A 14,862-nucleotide genomic window follows, 5' to 3' on the forward strand; every position below is an offset into this window, starting at 1 on the left:
AGCTAATGGAAAAGAAGTGATTTTAACTGCCTGAGTGGTCAATGCTTTACCTTGGTATTTTAAAGTAAGCAGCAGTCTATGCTTTTTGCTGTCTTCTGTTTCCCTTCCAATTCTTTCCCCTCCCCTTCTCTCATACACCTATACATCAACCATGTGCATGTTCTCCAAAGGAACTAGAGAAATGTAGAGCATTGAACATAAAAAAAAATCGTGAGAAAAATGGTTAATAGCATCTAGGGATTTGCCCACATTGAGGGAAAACCTATGGGGTGGGCTAAGCTGTTTATATGTTTTGTACTATCAGAGTAGTCCAAAAATACCCTGCTGGAGACTAGGGCTTCACAAATTCACCCTTCCAGTGTTTTCTTGCACACTCCATATTAGGTAGGCCTAGGAGAGTCCCAGAGTCTGTTGCTCTCCAAGCTGCATCACAGAGGACGTCACTGCTCTCACTTTGGGTTGCTAGAATCTCCTGTTGACTGTCACTGTTACTTACTTAATTAAGAAGGGGGGGGGGGAAAAAAGGCACTTTGTTCAAGGTTGCTCCATTTTTGGAAAAGCTTGTAAGGACTGTCTACTCAAACGCCTTTCCTACCTTTAGGTCTGTCACGTCCCTCAAAAATCCAACCCCCTTCTTTCTCACCAGGGAAAACTGCAGAACTGTACTGGTACAAAGATGTTCTGCTTGCACTGAATTTGCAGAGCAGAAGGATACGTTCACTGTCAGAGAAAGGAAGCACCCTCCCTCCCCCCCTGCAAAAAGCTATTTTTTGCAGCCGTTGTCATATCTTATCCCCAGGAAGAGAAGAGGGCTGTGCTAGAAAGTTGTCAGATCCACATTTGCTTCTGTTTACTCCGTCCTTCACAGCACCGCTGTAACCATTTATCAATACAATGGAGGGCAAGGCACAACACACAGGAAAGGCAGACTCCTCCAATGAAAACAAATCCTCGCGAGGGGAAGGAATAGTTCACAGATCTGCCTCCTAAATCCCACTCCCATAGCAATCATGTTTTCATTACTACTTACACTTAGGGACATAAGGGTACTCAGAGCTGTAAAGCTCAGCATTTGTGCCGAACCAACACAGTACTTTGCCCAAAATAATTTGTGGTCCGAAAGCCCAAATGAGCAAAGGACCACAGGAACCGAGACATATGATTAGAATAAATAAGATTTCGTGCTTACAGGGTGCCTGTCAGCTGAAAGCATGTGCAGATATTAATTAAGCTCTACAAACCCCAGATGAAGTAGATTAGTAGCTTCATCCCCGTTTTACAGAGGTTTAGAGTAAAGTGTGAGACACAATCACAGCGGCAAGCGTGGCGGAGCCAGCCGTGCTGAGGCTGGCGAGAGCCAGGGCTCCACCTCCTCCGCGGATTGCCTTCCACGGAAAATGACCGAGTTACCGTTCTTTGCACTCTGGAAGAGGAAGGACCCACCCTGCTGCACAACAGCACAACAGCCCCAGCTTGAAGCGTTTTGATAAGAGCCATGACACGGTGCTCGGCTCGGGAGGAGAAACCAGGAGCTCGCTGGCGCGCTTGCGCTCCTACGTCTGCTTTGGGCGCTCTCTCTCGCTCCTTCTAAAACGCCATGAGATGGGCTCTGCGTCGGCATGCTCCAGAAACAGCCCTGGTAACATGGCTCGTGGCTTCTCGGGTTTGGAGGACGTGGCATACTAATATTTTTAGTACTTCTATCTGCAGTGTTGGTGGTTATTTTTCTATTTCCATGCTTTTTACTATATTATAACTCAGCAGCCACGCTGACCTAGGACCACACAGACACAATGTAATTAAAAGCTATAGTCAATACAGACAGAAATTCTGGATAATAAATATAAATACTAAACATGTCTTATACCATCCAAAAATGAAGCAATAAACTCAATGTGTACATGTATTTAAGAAAAAAAAAAACACCCTTTAAAAATAGCGTTACAAGTAAAGTTTCAATTGTTTTATATGTGAAGGAACAGTTAGAAATTAAATTTGCTGTCATTATCTACTGAAATTCAAGTTCTTACGACAGCAATTTCTTAAAGATTACCTTTAAGTGTTTATGTAGTAGCTGTGGTAATGAAAAATATTCTCAGTATCACAAAAGTAGTACAACTGTCCATTTAATCAAAATCACCCAGCCCCTAACTCTGCTTATCACCTTCACCAGAACAAAAGCGGGGGAGCATCAAATGCAGCTAGGAAGAAACATCTCCAGAGCAGATAAAAACAGGTCACTCGCCGTGTCTCCAGATACAATTATCCACCTCATTACACTAAGGACAAATGCACGGTTTTCCTAATTACAGGGAGATGCATTTTAATTGTGATGTTCAATTCTCTGTACACAAATATAAAAAACTAAGCAAGAAATGACATTAGAAAGTGGAAACAGACTACAGCATACTTACCTACAAAATAGCAAACAAATTGGATAAACTACAGATGTAAAACGGCTCCTTAGATGATAAATAACTCTATTAATGTGAAAACTATGCTCTTTTGTTCCCATACTAAAGCACAGAAACCATTCTAACTTGAGCTTTCAAGGTAAAAATGCTTTTAATTAGGGTCCTAGCTACCTTACGAGATATACAGACCTTGCTATGATGGAGCTATGATAATTTACCCATGGTGAGAATCTGCCCCGTGATTTATATGATTACTTCGTGGCAGCATGAAACAAATCCCCAAGGAAGTAACGCATGTCATCCTTAAAAATATTAAGCAATCAAGCCTTGTTTTTATTATGTGAATAGATGCCTTTGAAAACAAGGATGCATGCACCATACTGTGAGGTAAAATGAAATAAATGAACAGAAATAATTCATTTCCATGTTCTAATCAGTGGAAACTGTAGTCTTCAAATTATCCTGATGCTACCAAACGCGAGCCTGGAGACAATGGGTTGACTCTTCTACTAAAATGAACCTGAAATTGCATCCTAAGTACACAATGAAGGCCAAATTAAACAGTCCAAGACTCTTTGTAAAGGCTCTCTCTTTTTATTAAGCCCTTGCATCCAACCAAACCATTAAGAGCAGAAGGTTTAAACAAAGCATCACGTAGTTTTTAAATGCTCAAATCCAACCAAAAGCAACGTACTTAGGTAAAAGGAACATAATCTACAAAAATTCTATTCTCAAGCAAGCTCTTCAGCTCCTGGCATTACCAGCAGAGAGAAATTTGTGTTCCACCAGCTAAAACAATGTGTCTCTGGCAAGCAGGATGAAGAATATGTATCAAAGACTAGAACTGCATGCTTGCTGGCTGTGTGTATTCACAGACTGGGAGACTGACATCTCTGCAAGGACCCCAGACCGCAGTGTTGCATTGCTCACCACTACTATAAATCACAGTTCCTTCACTGGAGATGCTGACCCTTCAGAAAAAAATCTAGCCCCTACAGGTACGAGGAGATGGAAGCAAAGCTGTGCTAATGTGATCAGGTTATTACAAAACATTTGAAATAGAACATTGCATTTGTATGAAAATGTATGTATGGAATAATTATGTGAGTAGAAGACTAGGGGACAGTGATTTTTTTTTTTTAACACTGAGCCTACAACACTGCATTTGAAGCTAAGCTAATTTTTTCTAAGTGCACTATTTGTGCACCTTCTCATCTTAAAAAGAATTTTTTGTAAGTCTGGAGAGAGGCAACAGCAATAATGAAAGGAACGGGACTGGTTCAGTGATAGATATCCATAAAATCAGTAGTGAAAGATGGGACGAGTAAGAATCAGTGGTGTGTTACATCTTCCAAAATGAGAACATGCACCAGCATGGCTAGGAAGAGCTGCACCAAGAACACACAAAATTTGGTAGCTCTTTGTAGAGCAGAGAGCAGACTTGCGGGTCTCATTGCTGAAGGGTACTGTGAATGCTGAAAGCTAGCACAGGCTCAAGACAAGTTCATGAAGCGGAAATCCACTGTGAATTACTAAGCAAGCAGAATCAATGTCTACTTCAGGATGTCCCTGAGCTAGGTCATAACCTTAGAAGTGCCATATATGCCTGACCTGCTCTCACTCTTTAATGCTGCTGCTAGAGAAAAGGACCAGTTGAACCTCTGGTCTGACCCAGAAGAGTCATGCCAATGGCACATTTAGTATCTACCTGCAGACAAAAAATCCTGGTTATTAGCCTCAGATTCACTTGGTGTGGCTGCCAACCTTAGGTTTTGTGGCGCAGGTGACAGTCTAAGAAAAAGCAGAACTGTCATGATTAGCACAATATATGGTGTTACCTGTATATTGTATTTGACTATGGAACAGATCAAATGCATTTTCACTAGATTATATTTTTCACCCGTCTACATGGTTACAACAGAACACAAATGCGTTGTGAAGACCGCTTTCCATTTTCACACTCACATAAACTCACCAAACCAACCCCACTATATGTCACTTTGTTTTGCTATCCAGCATAGGGATGAGGCAGTGCAGACAACTACAAGGCATTCTGATAACAACCTTATCGTCCTTGCCCCAGCCTTCAAGAGAAGTGAGGAATCATTACAATCTTCCTCTGTAATCAGTAAGACTCAAGTATGAGTCAAGGGAAACTTTTTTCCTTTGTTTCAACGGTATTTTTTTGTTGTGTTCATTAAAACTGGCACAGTGATGGAGATGATGGTGCCCATTTCCTTCCCTTTTAAATACAGGATTCTCTTCCTTCTTCCCTGAACTAAAATGTGAGATTTGCTCTAACATGACAAAGCGCTGTGTGAGATGCATACCGGGCAGGAGTCTTCTGAATATCTCCATATGTATTTAGTTCATCTTGCAGTATTACGTATGGAGCTTTAGGACTCAAATCCAACATGCTGGCATTGATTTTCTTCTCCTCTGAATCCAAAGGGAGAATGGTACTGAACACACTGTGACTGGGAACTAGTAAATTTCAATGTCTTTCTCTGGTGACATGCAGGTAGGTGGATTTGTGTATAGCTTTACAAGGAAGTGTCACCTGCCCGGCTTATGTTGTATTTTCTGACTTGTTTGGGCATGTGTCAGCTTTGTTATCACCATCCCAAAGTTGTGCATATCATGATGTTGTATAACCAAATCTGGTACACGCTGAGAGAAGTTAAGCCGTCGTTACTTGGTTTAGAAGTATGCTGTCAGAGACTAGCACCCAGCACTGCTGACTAGTCACAGTGTAAGACAAGGGGATACGGGCTAAGCTCTTCTTTCTCGACCAGTCACGGTACCTACTCAGTGGAAACTCCACCAGCCTGCCTGGGAGGGTGAAGTGCTCTATGATGTTTGCAAACAGGCTCCAGAAGGAAGAAGAAGAAAAGAACAGGGCTATTCTATTAAAGGGAGGGAAGACAAATGTGTGAGACAGAACAAGAAGAAATATGAAAAAGAAATCCTAGCAAGTCACATTTCCTAAAGAGAGCTGTGGTCTTACAGGATGTATAGTTTCTAAGGGCCAGGCCAAGCCAAGCTAATTGTTTCTGACAGCAGCTGTTCAACCAAAGGAGTAGCTCCACACCTCACCAGGAGTACTTTGCTACACAAGTATGCTCTCAATATCCCCAAAAAAACAATTCCATGTGTTTCTTCCAAATTAAAACCAGAACTCCTCAACAAATGTGCTTCCTTGGATTAGGTATTAGGCAGTAGTACTTGCTTTGTTAAAGCCACCGGTGGATCCTGTGGCATCACTTACAAACTGCTAGCAAGAAACAGCACAACTATGTGGTATTTCCAATATGCCTGCGGGTTTCCCAACCACAGTGTCAGACACCAAGTGCCAGCAGCCCCCAGGAGGAGGCAGAGCCCTCAGCAGATGCCCTCAGCACTGCAGTCCTGCTGTATGTTCTGCTCGTCCATGAAGCAGCGTGCTTTATATGGAAAGTACCCTGGTTTGACAGCTATTGCAAACACCCTGCAGTCACAGTAAGAGACAGCCATTTTCAGCTATGCACAGAAAGAGCTCGTGTTTATTATGGTGGTGACTCTACCCTGTGTAAAAGCGAAGTTACTGACACCGGATGGAGTCATTCATTGCTAGATCTGTGCCCTTCATGTAAAGCCAGCAATGCTCTTCAGGTTGGAATTTTCCAAATATAGCTCTGCCAACCCAGTTCCGAGCGCCCAAGGGAAGAGACATGACTACTTTGCTAATTGATACTGATACGCCAGGGAGAATCGGCACTGTCTACAGCAGAGTTTTCCCTTAAAGTGGACTAGGTCAGCTAGCTGACAACAGCACTAAGTCAAACAGTAATTCTCACACCCAGACCTTCTTTTCCTAAACTATTACACATCCACAACAGTATTACTACAGTGGGAAAACAACGTATTCAAATGTTTGGGGAGACCAGTACCAAAACAGCATGTGTGAATTTAATTTATGTTTATGTGTCTTGCCTAGTTTCAAGCCACTTGGAACTAGCTGATAATCTAGTTTGGCCTCTTGCATCATCCAAGACATAGATTTCCCTCTGGTAGGGGACTGAACATACTGTGTTCAAGAATTTGTATTTTTAATAAAAGTACAGCTAGTACTTGACTAATACATACATTTCAGGAAGGCTTCCATTCTTCTTCTGATGGCCTCGAGGAGATGCAGCATTTATCACCTGTTACCCAGCCTTAAGCTCCCAACAGGGACACTGTCTCACTCCGTACACAGGACAAAAATCACTCAGCTAGCAGATATTCAGTATTTTATTTTTTGCCCTTTTTATTTGATGCACAGCCCTAAAAGCCTTGTTTACTGCACATTATTCCAGCTCTGTTCTGAAGGCAGAATGATTAATTCCTTTACAGGCTTTTCTATAGTGCTCATCAGACACTTCTAACTTGTTATGTGCAATTTCCTAGCTTTTAGAAAAACATACAAAGGGATGCCATCACGTGGCACACTGTAACTACTGCCATGATTCACATCAGCAGGGACAGACCAGACCTCTGTCACCTCAGATAACAGGTGTAACCCACAGGCTGCCAACATGGCAGCTAAAGCTAAAGGAGATGAGGCACATGCTTAAGCAAGTTATTTTCACTGATACGTGCTGGCACCAGGATGGGAAGATTCAGGATTTCAAGGAGACCGAAAGCTAGTCTCTTCCAGGTTCATGCTCCTTTGTCTCTCATAAGACTGACCCTTTTAATTCATCCTTACGAACATGCCCACCCCTCGACCCATGTGTCTCGTCCCGGTTCCTTAACCCAGTGTCATTTTTCTGATCTATCCAGTCTTATCCAGTGCATCTTCTCTTCCCTTGTTTACTATCAATGCTTATTTCTCTTACTTTGTTACTAAGTTAACCTTTCCTCATCCCTATTTGCTCATGGACTGATTCACTGCCCCCACATTCCCCACCTCACTGTCTTTTTCACCTCTTCTGAATTTCACTTGCATCCCTGGACTAAGAGATGATGAAGTTTACTGGGGCTTGAGGGAAGTATTTTCTTAGGAATGGTAAAAAGAAAGTTAATAGGTTACAAAGACCACCCATTCCTGACAAAACATGGAGGCACTAAAGCACAGCAAAGATGATGTCACAGAGGCCTTTAAGGTCTCTTTTTCACCCTCATTTTCAGAAACAGTTAAGCCATGTTGGGTGACATTTTCCAAAGCAAACTGGGCCAGAGCAGATGTGCATCTCAAAAATTTTTACTCTAAATGACTATAGTTTCAGAAAATTGCAAGTAAGAGAAATGGGAAGACATAGTATGTGGTTCTGCCTATAAAATAAGACAAAAATGAAAGCTTTTGCTATCATGTTGGCATCTGACTTGATGGCTGCTCTGGTATCTGTGACTTGCCTGAAATCATGACGCTAACTGATCAAAGAACATCATTTTACCTTGCCAGGTTTCTACCAACTGGTTTTGTAAAGGTTGGATCACAGCAACAAAGTAACATTGTTGTCCCACATAAGCCTAATATGTGCATAGCTGGTTTATAACCTTCTCCTGACATACGCACCAGCTACTCATTTCCTGGTTTTGCACTGAACATTCATTATTACCAAATAGCTCGCCCCTTGCCTGTAGGTTCTATTTTAATTTCACCTATAACTTCACCTTCTGTTTGTCCTCCTGTGCACTGATAAACCTTCAGTTTTGGAGCTGCCTGCAAACCTCATCAGGACCATTTTATGCCTGGAAATACAAATCTGCTAGCAAAGACACACAGCAGTCACATGGATATAGAATTCCGCTAAGAATTAAATTATTCAAGAAAGACTTCTAAAATCCCAGAGAGACTTAGTAAGGGCTACAGTTAACAAGACATATCATTGATGAAATATGATTTACTGTTGTGATTTCATAAGAGAAGTGGGGTTTGGTTTTCCACAAAGCTCCCTGTGCCATTATTAAACTCTAGGCCCTGTGTCTGTAAATAACTTTGTTTTCCGAGGATGGTGCAACAGAAAAAAACCTTGCTGGATAGAAGCTTTGCCAAAAAACCCCACAAATGCGGAGTCACTGCCCCTACGCAAGGCTGGAGCTAAGCTGCAGCTTAAGATAACAGCTTAATTTTATTGTAAACTCAGTTTATCTTGATTTGAGTAGACACAAGACTCCAGCCCAAGGCTCACAAACCCTGTCTATATTTATATTCTATAGTTATTTAGTTCTGAACTTTCAAACATCAGTATATTGGAAACAGTTTATGTAAAATGCAGAACACTTAGTAGGAAAAGCAGCAGAGACAAAGCAGTGAACTGACTTCCAAAACTATCAGCCTTTGTCAATTAAAATATTTACTTTTGATACAAGTCTTAATTAGTTAAAAACATTCAATCCAGTCTTAAAATAGAGGTTCAAGCTACTCAATTTATTCTTGGAACAGTCAGTTGCACTCAGGATTAGGAAGACAATGGCATCCAGAGGAAGCGTGAGCCCTCTCCCCTCTTATTACAGTTAATCAGGAACATAAATACTATAATGGAGCTGAGCCCCTGCAAACTCACCAGGCTGTGCATAATTTCCACTCCAGCTGGATTCACAGTGAGTGCTTCATCATACAATTGCTTAGCCTCCTCCAAATTGCCTTTCATCTCTGCAAGCCTCCCACGCATGTACAGTACAGCATGAGATGTGGGGAAAAGACTAGCTGCCTCCTGGATACAAAAGCCTGCTTCTTTGAGATGCTGTTGTTCCATGAAGAGTTCAGCTGAAAACCAAAAACACCACAAAACAAAAAGCACCCTACCATTAGTTGAAATAAGTCAGAGACCTTTCTTCACACTAATTACAGATCGTCTCCCGGTAAGCATACTAAAACATGAGGCCATGATCCTGCACAGTGCTTACTACTAAGGTTAGTACTTACCACCACAAGTGAATTAACTGAACGGATTTTTTTTTTTTTTTTTTAATGCTAAGGGCTCTATAGAGATGTTCATGGACACCTTTAGGTGTTGTTCTGACAGAGTAGGCCTTAAGTATTCCTCAATCAGGAATGTAAACAGTGCTGGACTGAGCCTTAAGGAAGCAGAGCTGGTAGCCACTTGGAGCCATCATATGTATTTCCAAATAATCCGAGGGAAAAAAAGAACAGAATAAGCCATCACTGTCTCCTGAGAACTTTAAACATGTCAGAGTAATAGGATACAACTGATCTGGACATTAGATAACTTATTTAAAAGAGTATTTCCACATTTTAAAAGATGATTAAAAGTATTTCTCTTTGCTTATCTGTCTAGTTTATGAGACAGCTATCTCAACTTTTTAGAGACTATTAAAATCAAAAGGCTTTTATCATAGACATTTATATTGTGCATTCACACATTTACTTCCTTATACACACTGTGCAGAAAAACAAAGGAGTTCTTGGAAGAGACTGCTCAGTCATTTACTTTCTTCAGCTATCAGCAACTAGCTTAGTGGTTTTCTTAGGGAAAAAAGTTACAGGCATACTAATATGCTTGATTTTCAATTTGTTAATCAAATAATTTCTCATGTTAAATTTCATAACATCTCATGGTTGAACTAACATTTCTCAGGATTTGGACTAGTTCATTGTTGAACTAGATAATCATTGCAGGTCCCTTCCAATTGAAATAGTCTATTCTAATCCTAGATTTATTATAGATTAAATCCTTTCAAAAGTGATACTCCATTTTCACTGCTACATGTAACTGAAAAGGACAAGTGTGTTTTTAGATCTATGTATGTATGCATGCATATGTATAAAGTAATTCTCTCTTCATACAGCAGCCATTGCTTTGGTCCATAACCTGTTTGCAGTGATAATGTGTAGAACACAAAGCTCAAAGACTCCTCTTTTTTTTTTTAACTGATGTGGTAATGCAGTAAGTATCGACAATTCAAGAGTCCAATTCGAAATGACTAATTCAGGCTCCAGATTCAGATAAATAATTCTCAAATTAGACGCAGCCTTAAATGTCCTGACTTTTAAAGGTAGTGAATATTCTCAGGAAGTCTCTGTGAGGGGGGAAATTAGCCTGAAAATTCTTCTTACATAGCGTTGAAACTCTGCCAGTTCCAAAACGCTGGGAGACCCAGATGACTGTGGGGAGCTGGCATGCCGACATGGAGCTTGCTGGTTAGAGGTGAGCAGGAGAGCATCTCAAAGGCAGTCCTGCTTGACCATGAAAGGGTTTCTCCTTGGCCTGACATGAGACGGGGACCGCAAATAGCACTTCTGTTGGCACACTGAAAACGATCATGTACTGAAACGACAGCATGGCTGAACACCCTTCCACTTCTGAAGCAGTCCTTCTAGAGGAAGGGTGAGACGTGGCTGAGAAAACGCTCGAATGCTTCTCAGCCATCCCTAGGTTGTGCTACAGATAAATGTCATTCTCCAAGGCTGTCAACACGAGCAAAACATTAGCTCCTTGGTAAGAGCTACACTCTTCACGAGTGACTCACGTACATTTCTCTCTGGTTAATCATTACAAGATCTCAGCATGCATCCCTTCCCTTGGCTCCCAGAGGCTGCAGCTATCTACAATAACAGAAAGGAAGGCCATGTACCTTGTCAAGCTGAGTATGTGCGCAGCCTTATTCAAAAGCTTGTGGGAGGACAGTATTTTACTTGCACTTCCCAAGGAACAGAGCATTTTCCTGCCAAGTGCTGCATAGCAGCTGACGCCGTGCATGTGGCAGTAATGAGGATGGAGATGTGCAAAGTGAGGATTCACAGCCTGGAGATAAACACGTTGTTTGCAAAGTTAGCACAAACTTAGCAGCACAAACGAAGGGGTGAAATCCTGGCACTGTTTGCAGTCAGCAGAAGTTCTGGATGCTGCCATATTAAAAGCTCTATTAGCAACTAACAGCATAATGTGACTTGTTTCATTTCAGAAAAGTGGGAGCAAGGGGGTTTAGATGTGAAATCATGCACAGCCGGTGTTTCAATGCATACAAAATGCAGAGTATTTATTCTTTCTTGCAACTGTGCCTGTAAATCTTCTTCAGTAATAACAATTATTTAGAGGAAGTGCAGCAACGCAGAATCTAAATAAGATCTACAAATTGTGTTTTATGGTATGGTAATGTAGCATATTAAAGTTCAGTCCATTTCTTTGCAGGCTTAGTAGTCAATAAAAAATGATTTAATGATGTGGGAGGCCTGATTTGCATAAAAAAAGAATGAGAGAGGTGCCTTTGGGTTACGAAAGGGAAGGAGTGCACCCACCCAGCTAAAAATAGACATTAAGAGAAATCGTTTAGGCCTGCAATAAAATGTGTTTTCTGTAAACTCATTTCTCACTTCTATTACATACTCATTTTATTTACAGAATAACAAGATACGCTTACGCAACATGGAATAGAAACACAGCTAGAGGCAGAAATCAAACCCAAAAAACAAGGACTCATTAAATTTATCGTGTTAATACTACTGCCTCCTCAATGGTACTGAAAGGATGGAAACACCTGCCTTCACATCTTTCTGTCCACTGGATTATTCAGCGTAACTCCTTATGTGCTGCAAACAAACACGTAACCAAATTAGCAGCCCTCGCAGGGAAGTTCTGTTATAGAGACCTGGCACCCGATTCCACTCCAGAGAAGAGGGTATCTTCTCAGGCTGACACAGCCAGAGAAGATCCATAATTCTTATCCTGTGAAAGGCTCAGTGCTCCAGGAAAACCATTTATTAACCTCCAACTATTGGACGTCATTGTTCTGGGTACTGACGTTCTTCACAGCTTTGAATCCAAAGGCCATGTTTGCCAGCTTCCTCTCTCGCTCTCACCTAACGCCATCTTCATAAAAACTTAAAATCACGTTCTGTTTTGAACTAAGTACCACCAAGGCTCTCTGAATGCTGCTGAGTAAAGAGATATGATCATCCTGGATGTACTACCTCCACTACTAGCATCTCTGGAGTAATGCTACAAACTCTGAATGTGAATGGTTATTTGGAAGTATTTTAGCACTTTTACCTATAGGTATAGGAAAAGACAGGATGGGCAAAGACAGGATGACTTGTGCGCTGTCTCCTTTCATTCACTAACTGAAGCTTGAGCCCACACCCACTGAGACCACAAGCAGCTATCCAGCTGACTCTGAAGGTCCAGCCTAGCTTGATTAATTTCTTTCCCATACCCACCTGATGCTTCCCATCCACACTGTCTTGCAGTACCGTCCAGCCTACTCTGCTGTTCTTCCAAACTGTCGTTTCCCCTGTGACCTCAGCTGCCTCTGTCTTGACTTGCAACAGGACTTCCACTGATACACCAGTCTTAATGCTGGGCCCAGTCCCCTGAGAGCAGCATGCATCTCCACTCAGATTATCGTTAACTCCTAATAAGAGCTCCTAGTTCTTCCAGCTGTTTCTGCTAGCATTTAAGCTCATCTACAGTGAAGATCTTTAATCAAGTGAGAATTGCTAGAAGCATATAATCTACTCATACTCCAAAGACCAGTAAGAAAAGCACAGACTGAGAGCACTTCCCACAACACTGACAATGCTGGGTCTCCTGCAGCCAAGCTCCTTTATTCATCTCCAAGATGAATTATTTGACAGACCTCTGTTGGAGAGTCCATCGGAGGAGTAACAACAGTGTAATCAAGTCATGTCTGCATCACAGTGCTAGTCTGAGGTACGGAGCTGCCTGCCATCACCTTGAACACTGACTCTGCTCCCCGCTTCCCAAGTGTTGCAAAGCAGTGTCAAGAGTGATTGTGCTTGTCACCACAGAAGCAGCAACAACTATAATTCTAGCCCAAAAAACACAGATTTGAAATGTACTTCTGCAGTGTGAACAACCCAAGAGTTAAAATTTCATTCCTTGCGAATCACATTTGGTGTTATCCAAGGCGCTGCACTTAACTCCCACAAGTAGGCTGCTCTACACAGCTGGGTTGTGTGTGCCCGCTGGATCTAAAGCTCTTGTCTACTCTCGTCCACCCCGAAAATGATAGTGCAGAGCAACATAGCCAGCGCAGTGCAGCCAGACGCCCGGCAGGATGGCACAGGGGCGAGCAGCCCTTCACACTTTCAGAAAGTGCAAGCACCTGTGAGGATGTGTGGGGAGGTGATTTCTGTACCACATCATCTGCCTTCAGGAGCTATTAATGCTTGTTACCACAGCAGCAGCCCTTAGCCAGCTGGAAAGGCCCACTCCTCCGAGACAGCTCTGCCTACAGCGGTGAATACACACCTATTACCGTGACAAGAGGGTCCTGCCCGCCCCCCACTGCCTTTCCTTTCTGTCAAATGATGTTCAGTCAGTGTTCCATAATACAACACCACCCAGCACACAGCAGCTTGACAATCCGCAGGCAGATTCTTCATTCCTCAAGCCGTATCCTGACTGCAATAATTTCATCTGATGCAAACCTTTGATGCAGAAATGACAAACAAACTGCCACGTGTTCCCATCCACTTAAGCTCAGCCACTTGCTCTTCTGAATGAGTCAGCAGATTTACATCCTCCAAGGCTGTCTTTGCATGCAAACTGGTAGTTCACGGGAGTCGAGGGACCTGCTTTAAATTTCCAAGCTTCAGGTCTCACAGGGGCTGAAATGGCCACTAAGCTTCTTTAAGCAGCATTAAAGTTCCTGGAAGGACACAGACCTACCACAAGCTACCCTTCTAAACTAAATGGCTAGTGAAAACATCCCTTCAAATACTACCAGGGAGCTGGTTGCTTCATGGGAAGTGGGCCCCTGCTCAGTGGTGAGGAAACAGCTCTCTTCCAGCTGGGAGAAGCCAGCCATCTTCTTTTAGGCAACAAGGCTACCACAGATACAGGGGACACAAAAATGTTTCCGCTCGAAGGGCACCTTTTGGGTTTTTTTTACAACCTCTCTCAAAACACGTATTCCTGGCTACAGTCAAAGAAAGGACTTTCTAGGTTTTCATATTTCAGACCAGTGAAGTCTAAATTCCTAATATCTGTCTCTGGTATGAATAAATGTCCTTCTTCTTCTTCTGCATACACTTTATCACTGGCCCAAAACTTACTGGGCAGCTGAGGAAATGCTAGTATTTGGTACCCTCTGTCACACTCTGGGTACCACTGGCAGTGCAATAGGTTTCTCTCTATCTCCTGGCAAAGGGTCTACAGGCTGCTTAGCAAAGAACATTGCTACCTGCTGCCTGTTTCCTTCACGAGTCTTCAACACACACATGCATGTCTGCACGTTCCAGACTGAGAAATGGCATGTGCTCTTTGAAGACCACCCATGCCAATGGATTATCAGCCCACAAAGCTTCATGTCCTGCTCCAGCAATGAGAAAATATCCAGAAGCCTCAGGAATGGGGGAAGCAATCCAAAATGCCCAGTACTGATAAAAGGCCAAGACTCCTTTTGACTTTTCACATTCACTGTTGATAGAAAATAAAATAAACCAAGCTGGAAGGCGTAGATCAAAACCTAGTATCCCCTGAGGACATTCAGCAGGAGC

General features: G+C 42.3%; 1 protein-coding gene across 1 annotated transcript in view; it reads right to left on the reverse strand.

The window, feature by feature from the left end:
* Positions 1 to 8,720: 8,720 nt before the first annotated feature.
* LOC104510588 (tetratricopeptide repeat protein 7A-like) overlaps positions 8,721 to 14,862 on the reverse strand; it is an 18,671-nt gene continuing 12,529 nt past the window's right edge. Inside the window, exon 3 of the mRNA XM_010152884.1 lies at positions 8,721 to 9,147. Coding sequence (XP_010151186.1) covers positions 8,840 to 9,147 — 308 coding nt within the window. The 3' untranslated portion in view covers positions 8,721 to 8,839. The remainder of the gene's footprint in view (positions 9,148 to 14,862) is intronic.

The sequence above is a fragment of the Eurypyga helias genome, unplaced genomic scaffold (assembly GCF_000690775.1).
Source record: "Eurypyga helias isolate BGI_N326 unplaced genomic scaffold, ASM69077v1 scaffold29205, whole genome shotgun sequence".
NCBI classification, from domain to species: Eukaryota; Metazoa; Chordata; class Aves; order Eurypygiformes; family Eurypygidae; genus Eurypyga; species Eurypyga helias.